Raw genomic sequence first — 9,064 nt, 5'->3', positions numbered from 1 at the left:
TAAGGCCTGCAATGTTGTGAAAAAAGCCGAAATGTCGTAATCAAAGCCAAAATGTTATCAACAGAGCCAAAATGTTAACAAAGCCAAAATGTCAAAAACAAAGCTGAAATGACAATAAAGTCAAAATATCAACAAAGTCGAAATGTCAATAAAAAGCTTTGTTAATATTAGAGAATGTAGGCCTAAAATGTTGTGCGATCAAGCTGATGTTGATCGTTATTCACGTCCACTGACATTATCAACTTAATTCTTGAAACCTTTTTTAATCAAGTTTATTCACCAAACTATATTTCGTCATTATTCTCAACATTACTGACTTGGTGAGGAAGAGGGGGGGGGGGGGGGGAATACACTCCCAATTTTTTTCTCCCTCACTTTAGCAGCAATACTCCCATGTATACATGAGTGGAAAGTAACAGAGTACATTTAATTGATTACCTTTTTTTTGAGTATCTTTACTTGGAGTCATTTTTGGGGGGTACTTATAACATTTCAAAGTAAAATATTGTACTTTCTACTCCACTACATTTGTGGCATTTTTATGCGGAAGTTCTTGGTTCTAAGCACAGATAAATTAGGTGGTTTCTGAAAGTTACAAGGTTACAAAGTTACTCTGAAAATTAAGCATAAATGTGCTCATATTCAAAATTTAAATATATATATATGTACTTTTGAAAACATGTTTTCAAAAGTTAGTACTTCAGTACTTTAAATTGAGTAGATGTTTGACCGTAACGTTTACTTGTAGTTGAGCAAGATTTGACTAGGAGTATCAATACTTTTACTCAAGTAGTACTGTTTAATACTTCGTCCACCACTGCAAGTATATATATGCCAACTTCTGGAGAAAATCTTTTTTCTTTTCAGAAATAAAGTTAAAAAAACAAAAAAAGATGTAAAAAAAAAAAATTATTAAACATTATATTTTTGAGATGCACCTATACATCTGTAATTCCCTCAGCTGCTTCTTAGTTGAACAAATTAACCCCCCCAACCTCTGATCTCCATTTGTGCCTAATTACTTGGAGCAGTCCTGAGTTCTTCAGATCATTTCAATCTAAAAGTTAGGTTCGCTGACTGACAGAGACAGAAGTGGAGTTTATAAAACAAAATTAAAATCCTTCTAACTTGATGTTCTGACTACTGAAAGCACATGGTGCTGCCTTTCTATTGAATTATAAAGAGCTAAATAAATTATATGAGCTTTTCAAACTCATTGTCTGATTCAGTCTTCCTTTAATCACATCTAATGTAGATGTAGCTTTAAAAAAACTCCCTCTGCTGAGGGGGTTGTCATCTCTACATCAACTCAACTCCTCCTTTTAGCTTTATCTAATAAAAAGCAAACGTTTCAGCTGAAACTGAAGGCTATAGAAGCACTTAAGAGTCACAGACTGAACTGAGCGCAGTATTTTCTAACCAATTTACCATGTTAACATGACCCATAACCTAACAACTGTGCCCTCCAGCCTTAGTTTGTGCGTCTTTGGGATACATCTCTATCCCATAAAGCTACAAAAATAGATGGGAGAACAAACATAAGACACAAAGCAGTCCCTGGATGAATATAAAAGCTTTGAATGGCCCAGAACAGATAGTTTTGTTTTATTTTGTCTGTATTTACAATTGAGTTTGTTACAGAGCTGGAAGTGATGCACTACAGGAAAAAAATATTCTTTTCATCAGTAGAATCATTTAATCATTAGAAAGATAAATACATTTTTATCTGTCTTTCAGGATGCATTTATATAAAAATGAAATAAAGGGGCCTCTGCTTCTAAAATTCCTGTAGGAAAAGAAAATCTCTTCTCCTGGTAGTGAAAACAGAAATTGTCTATTTGCTGTGATGCTCTTCTCTCTTCTTCAGCCTTTCATTTATCGATCAGGTCTTTGGAGGCAGAACACTTTGGCCTGGTTGTCTCCTGAAGCAGTTACAGCAAGAGTCGCTTCCCTGAGGAGACACGAGGACAACCAGGATGTAATCAAATTTATTCTCATTTAATAGCAACAGAAGGTCAAAAACAATATGTTGATTATTCCCCTCATTAGATATTGACTTTACTTTTTCCATCTTATGTTTAAACGGTGTGGAGGGTCAAAATGTGACATCCACCTCAACATTGTTTGCTGCTTCTTTGCTTAAAGGTATAGTGAAGGATTTTCTTTCTCCGGGTGGATCATCTAAATAAGTGGTCCTCCTAATTGTCAATCATTCCGGTTAAATGTTTACGTAAGGCCGCCCTACGTGCTAGTCCCCATTTAGCTATCTTTTTCTATGCATGCGCATTTTCAGGCGTATATCTGGGGTGAGCTACGCTTTCAGACAGTCATTGAAGCTCACCTTTCTCACCACTGTTCTTTGAAAATGGCCGAGGGTCGTAAGAGAAAAAGTGTCCATGAAGTGTATGAGAAGAAAGGCCTCAGAAGAGGCAGATATACCCCAGAATGCTTTGCAAGGAGAGCTCTTCTCGCAAAGCATTATGGGATTTGCTGTCACAGCGGCAGCAAATCCCATGAGGAGGAGTTATGTGACCAACGGGGAGTAAAAAGTAGTTATCATCTGTCCAAATGGTCAGTTAACTGAGTTCACTTAACAAATTTACGAAAATCCCCTACAATACCTTTTAAATCTCATTTATACTTACATTTAAAAAATTGCTTTTTTTTTGTTTTGTGTCGTTATGCACCAAGTTCAAAAGATGGCGCTCTGGACCCAATTAGAAGGTACTTGGAGGCAGCCGTACCTGTTGATAGTAAAGTCGAGGATCTCTGCGGTGTGGCCGCGGTACTCTGACAATAAGTTTCCAGAACGAGCGTCCCATAAACGCAACGCTCCGTCTAGACAGCAGGTGGACACCACCGAAGAAGACTCCTCCCACTGCAGATGAACAATCCCAGCCTAGAAGACCAAGAAAACGGTGAAAAAAAAGCAACGAAAAACAGGTTTGGAGTTTTAAATGTGAATCAAACCAAAGGAGCTCGTTCTTACCTCATGCTGGAATCGGTGCCTCAGCACATGTGAAGAAAGGTCATATATAGCCAGAGTCCCATCCAAATAAGCCACAGCTACCAGAGGCAGGCTGCAAATACAACAACACACCATTGTAAGATGCTGAAGGGATTGCGTCTGATTTGAAAATCTGGTTTTAATCTTACATGTTGCAGAATCCCACAGACTCGACAGAATTAGATTCTTCCTCGTCTTTCGATCCTTTTGCCTCCACAGAAAACACGCCAACAACCTAGAAGCACAACTTTACTAAGCGAAGCAGTTAAAACTACCTTTTTCCCCCTTTAAATGTTTTCTGTTGTGACCCACCTTGCCTGTGGTGGTGTTAATGAGCTTGGCACATCCGTCCACTGAACCCGTCAGCATGAGGGAGCCATCCTTGTTGAATGCAAGGCAGGTCAGCGCCCCCTTGTGTCCATCGTGACCTTTGAGAAAACACTTTCATTTCATTTAAAATCACATCTTTTTTCACTCTTAAAATTAATCTCCTGTTAATTTGCATTTATTTAGCATAATTATAATTCTTCATAAGTGAAATTTGTTGTAAGTAGAAGCGTAATACGTGTAAATCAGTTTGGTTGACAACTCTTTATAAAGGAAGAGAGAAAACAAAATAAACCTGGTATTTAGTGGGGAAATTCGGGTTTATTTGAACAAAGTTAACAAAATTATAAAAGTTTATTAAGATTTAATTTTTGTTTTTTCTGGGTTGTTTTTTTTCTCATCTCAGGGTACAATCAGTCCCATCAGTTTTCAGATGTGTACTTAAAATTACACCACTAAGCTGCAGACATTTTTCACAGCTTGGAATTCTGCCCTTTAAATTTATGTCCTCTCCCAAAAAGGGTGACTGAAATAAAAGCTAGTTTTTGTAAGAAATGCATTTAATTTTGTCATTTTAATTCTGAAACATAAGAGATTTAAAAAAAAAAAAAAAAAAGGAAAAGAAAAAAGTTGATTAATCGGATTTGGTAGGAAAAGAAACATTTTATTTAATTTAAAAATTTCTTATGAATATGTAGGGAAATCATTTTGACAATTTTTATTTTACCATTAAAGGTGCAGTAGGAGATCTTTTGACACATTTTTTACCATGTGGCTTAAAGATCTCCCCACAGCCGCTTAGCAAGCAGTGAAATAGAAGGTCTGGAAGTGAAAATAAAATAAATGCTCCCCGCTACAGTGAGAAATCAATGAGTAACATCCATCAATCAATAAACCAGGAACCAATCGTTGTACACGATTGGTTCCTGACACGTCAATCATGGTCATCTGCTTGTTCCTCCCCCTGTGCGCGTACCCTGACAGATGAACGATTCGACCCCCTAATTGTTGTGCAGGACGCCATGGCTGGAAAGCTAGCCACTGTTTAGTTCTGATGTTTAGTTCTGATGTACGGCTAAAGCATCTTTGCTGCTCTGGCTGCACAAAGGAAAAAGTGGGTCTGATGCGCGTTGGGTGGAGCTAACTTATCCTTTCTTTGCCTGTAACAATGACAGCTGTATTTGCTATGATCAGTGGGTTAAAAAGTAGTTTGAATCCATTTTGAAGTAAGAAAGTCCACCTGAAAAACATCAGTTCATGCGTGTCTTCCTGCCAGCTCCCAGATAAGCGAATTGCATGCATATTTATGCCTTTTGAAGGCGTGGTTTCGAGGGGTGGTCTGAAGGGATAGGCATGGTTGTGCATGTTCAAAATATAGCTTGCCTGAACCGTTTTTCCAAGGTCTCCTACTGCACCTTTAAGTGTATTTGTACTTTTATTTAAATATTTTGGGGCCTAATCAACACAAGTTCACAGAAGTTACGTTGTCATGGCAACGTCAAACAAGCCACTGGTCGCAGAGAAAAGGGCTATCCTGCTCACGGCTGCGGACTAGTAAATTCAAATAGTCTACTGACAGAATTTAGGAGAAAATATGGCACAGAAACACATTTCAGATTCATCCACTCATGAGCGACTTTATCACCACGACCTCAGAGCGCACCCTCAACATTTGGACACTTGTAACAGAGGATGCCTTCTGTAGCTCAAAGTAAGAGCATGGTGCCGCTGCACACTTTTATATCTATTCGTGCAGTTTAACCCAACCATAGTATTTTAGATTGTTATTTTCATCCTGTGTTATTTGTGTAATGGATGTGGAGGACTGTTCAATAACGTTTTAACAGTATAATATAATTATTTCCTTGTGTTTTGCGTAAATTTTGGAGATTTTTGGAGAAATTTGCCAGCTGACCAAATCTGAAGTGAAGTTTAATTAACAGTGCACATATTCACCTGAGAACTGATGATGTCTGTGTAATTTAGACCCTGGTTGTGTGCACTGAAGTGTAAATGACAGTAAACTAGTGAATCTCAATCTATTTACTTACTTATTTTTATTGTATTTTAAATAGGCATATAGGCTCATAGGTCTTTTGTCCAAAGAAAACAAAAACATTTTCGCAGCACGCCCTGTTCAAAGGTACTTCCAGCAGCCCATCACCCAGCCCTGATTAAAAAAAATATATAAACAAGAACGAATAAGAGACTGTAGAGTAAGGGTGGACTTAAGAAGAAGAGCATAAGAAAAATAACTGTAGTCACACCAGAAAAGTTCACTTGTTTTATCTGGAAAACTAGCATATGTGCAACCAGCATGCAGCACCTCTGTTATGCATATTTATGCTTTTATTACAGCAGCGACATGCAGCTTGGTTTGCAAAGAGTGTATGGCAAGCAGTAAATTATCAGTATCAATTACTTCAAACATGTATACAAAGAGCTTGCCATGATTCACCGTTAAATCATCATTTGGCTTGCCGTATGGCGTACAGTACCTTTAATGACATGAATTGAATTTCCATGCTTCAGGTCCCACAGTCTTATTGTTCCATCCTCATAACCCACAGCGGCTCGTTTACCTGGAGGAAGACATCAGAGAACAGAGAACACAACGGCGTTTCAATATCAGACAGGAAGATCTTCTTTTAATCCAAACATGAGCTCTGCATCACAATTATGTAAAAGTACAGTTAAAGTAATTTCTTTTTACACACAGTATAGAAAATGACAAACTTTTTATTTAAAAAGTTTAGGATTCCCAAAATACTCCCTTATTCAAGGGATTTTTTTTTTTTTAAATCCAGAGATTTTAAGTTGAATTTCCTTCAGACTATTACTTGGGCGTGTTTAAGGTTTTGCTGGCATTTTGGCCCATTCCTCCAAACAGAATCTCTTAAATTGAAGGTGGGTTTGAAGATCATACAGACAATTATGGACTTTGTAATTGTCCAGTTTAATTTGTGGTTTAAAATCAACACCTGTTATCTTTCTTCACTTCTCTAAGCATCGAAGCATTCAGTTTCGCTTTCTCACCATCAGGAAGGAATTGTCCACTGGTGGCCTGACACCCAGGGCTCTGAAAGGTTTTACAGTCTCCTGCTGGGACCTTCCACATCCAAACGTTTCCATCATTGGTCCCCGCCAGCAGCACAGGAGCGCAGGGATGCCACTCCAACCACTGAGGAAGAGATGAATTTACACCTGAATACAGACACTATCCAGCTTCCTGTCCTCATCTTATACTTTTGATACTTTTTGAAATGTTCATTTTAAACAATGATTCAAACATGTAAAAACTGAGCGCGTTCAAGGGATCCAATGACTCTCTGCACTCAAAACCTTACCTCCAGATCTCCCACTTCAAACGACCAGATCTCCTCTTTAGTTTCCACTTTCCAGACTTTAATCTGACCGCTCATATCCCCCGAAGCCACCAGAGATGAGTCGTGGCTGAACATGGCACATGTCACTGAATCTTTGTGGCCTACAAAGTATGAAAAAAAAAAGAAGAAACATTTTGGGGACAGGATATTTTAAAATGTTTTATTTATCTATTTTATTTATTTTTGTTGAGGTACGTTGCTGGAACTGTACTAACAAGCCTCCAGCAATTATTTCATTTAAAAAATCTGTTGGTTTTTCAGATGGAATCTACCAGAAATCTCAGTCCATTATATTTAATATTTCAAATTAAAAACAAAACTTAACTAAAATTCATGACAGATGTTTCTGATTTTGGAGGCTAGGAAATCAAAGAACCAAATGGAAAGAAGAACAGAGAGCTGAGTTAACAAAAGTTCACAGAATAGTTGAATTGATGGATGAACTGATGGATAAAGGATAGGCAGGTGGACAGAGCGCAATGATGATTAGAAGGCAGGAGGATGGATGAACTGATTAATTGGGAATTGTTGGGTAAACGGACTGAAACAATGGCAAGCTTGTAGAATCCATTCATCAATCTGCCTAAGACAGACAATTGCACAGAGAGAGGCTGAGAACTTTCGGCGAACAATAAGAAATAGCATCCCGAGAAAGTCTCTCCAGACTCCAAAGGTTAGCTCATTATTACATTGGTTATAAGTAGAACTGGTTTTCATTTTGTTTTCATTGAATCAGGCTTTGCAGAGTAATTTCGTTTATAGCAATCAATATGTTCTAGACGAAGAATAGTCTTATTAGAATCAGACTTTGTTTAGACATTGAATTTATAGTGCAGTTTTTTTTTATCTGTGCAATTAATTAAACTCACCAGGAGAAAATCTACTGCAGAATTTTACATTAAAAAAATTATAAAATCACCTGAACAAAATCACTTAGGGAAATTAAACAGAAAAAAAAAAGAAATAATAAATGCACCTGCAAAAATAGACATGAATGTGATTTGGTTGGATAAACAATCTAGTGCAGATTGCTTTGACTTGAGTCATCAAAAGGTTTGCATTTGAATTTTTGCAGCCAATTTTTTTATGTAAATTTCTGCAGTAGAAATTTTACAGGGAAAAACTTTTACTGAATTTTAAGTAAAAAAAAAAACATCAGTTTTATAAATTCGATGTCAAAACAAATTCCGATTCTAATGAGACTATTTTTTCTTCCATAGTACCGATATCAAACAATCCCTGTTAGGCAGATAAATAAGCTCACCTGTGCACTCCAGCAGAACCTCTCCATTGCTCACCCTCCACACATATGCCTTATCATCCTCTCCACCTGTCACTGCTAGGCTGTTTGTGGCTGGATCCAAACTCACACAAAACACAGAGCCTGGACATGAAAGAATGGTGGGGGAGAGCTTCAGCCTTTAGGTTGGCTCAACATAAACCTGGCGGACGAAGAGGAGAAGGGTCCTACCTGTGTGCTTGGAGAAGGTGAGCTCACTGTCATCTTGCTCTGCCTCATCTGCCTCCATCTCATCCTCTGTCTCCCAGCCTGCATCATCTTCCTCTGGGTTTCCAGGGTCCTCAAAGTCCACGTCTCCTAAGTCATCAGCCAGATCATCTAGGAAATAAAAGTTTGCTTTTACATATTGACACCCTCAGATTAAAAATAAATAAATGAAAAAAAAAAACACATAGGCCAAATGTTTACATGCTGTTGAGTTATGACATCTGAAGCCATGCTAAAGGCTAATTAACCAGACAATGGGACTTTCTCACTACCTGGTCCGGGTTCTGCGTTGTTCAGGTCGATTACTTCAATTATTTCCTCATCTCCATGAAGCTCAATAGCACTTTCCTCTGCGTTCTCCATGATGCTAACTGGCTAAAACCAATCAACAAAATACACCAAATCTAGTAAATCAGCTAAGCTAGTTTTAAACTACTTACACACGTTAAACGAAAAATATAGGCCGCACTTTTACTCATAAATGTTACCCTATGATATAAGAACGAAGATGGTCAGGGGAAAAATAACTCCCAAGCCATGATTTCTTCACATGTTGCTGCCTGCGACCGAGAAAACTGCCGCATAATAATGACGGAGCACTCGGTCTTCTTCTTCTTCTTCTTATGGGGTTTTATGGCGGTTGGCAGACTTGTGAATTGTGCATTACCGCCACCAACTGATATGGAGTAAAGCAAGAAAACAGAAAACGATTCACCCCCCCCCCCCCCCCCCAAAAAAAAAAAAAAAAAAAAAAAAAAAAAAAAAAAACCTGTGTAACTTAAACCAACATAATACTAAATCACATTTGCCCATATAATTTTTAATTTACTCTAGGTC

The 9,064-nt window shown here is 37.8% G+C and overlaps 1 protein-coding gene across 1 annotated transcript; it reads right to left on the bottom strand.

Annotated features, from left to right (window-relative positions):
* Nucleotides 1-1,673: 1,673 nt before the first annotated feature.
* Nucleotides 1,674-8,827, bottom strand: LOC119792347 (angio-associated, migratory cell protein). The gene is made up of 11 exons (XM_038298949.1): nt 8,500-8,827; nt 8,192-8,338; nt 7,985-8,104; nt 6,682-6,821; nt 6,371-6,515; nt 5,833-5,916; nt 3,320-3,435; nt 3,157-3,242; nt 2,990-3,080; nt 2,745-2,899; nt 1,674-1,951 (listed from the first exon to the last, which is right to left on the bottom strand). The coding sequence occupies exons 1-11, from the start codon at nt 8,588-8,590 to the stop codon at nt 1,876-1,878; spliced, it is 1,251 nt and encodes a 416-aa protein (XP_038154877.1). The 5' UTR covers nt 8,591-8,827; the 3' UTR covers nt 1,674-1,875.
* Nucleotides 8,828-9,064: the final 237 nt, after the last annotated feature.

The sequence above is a fragment of the Cyprinodon tularosa genome, unplaced genomic scaffold, assembly GCF_016077235.1.
Source record: "Cyprinodon tularosa strain WSP-4 unplaced genomic scaffold, ASM1607723v1 ctg417, whole genome shotgun sequence".
NCBI lineage: Eukaryota > Metazoa > Chordata > Actinopteri > Cyprinodontiformes > Cyprinodontidae > Cyprinodon > Cyprinodon tularosa.
The sequence above is the reverse complement of the archived record's forward strand: the minus strand, read 5'-3'. Positions and strand labels throughout refer to the sequence as shown.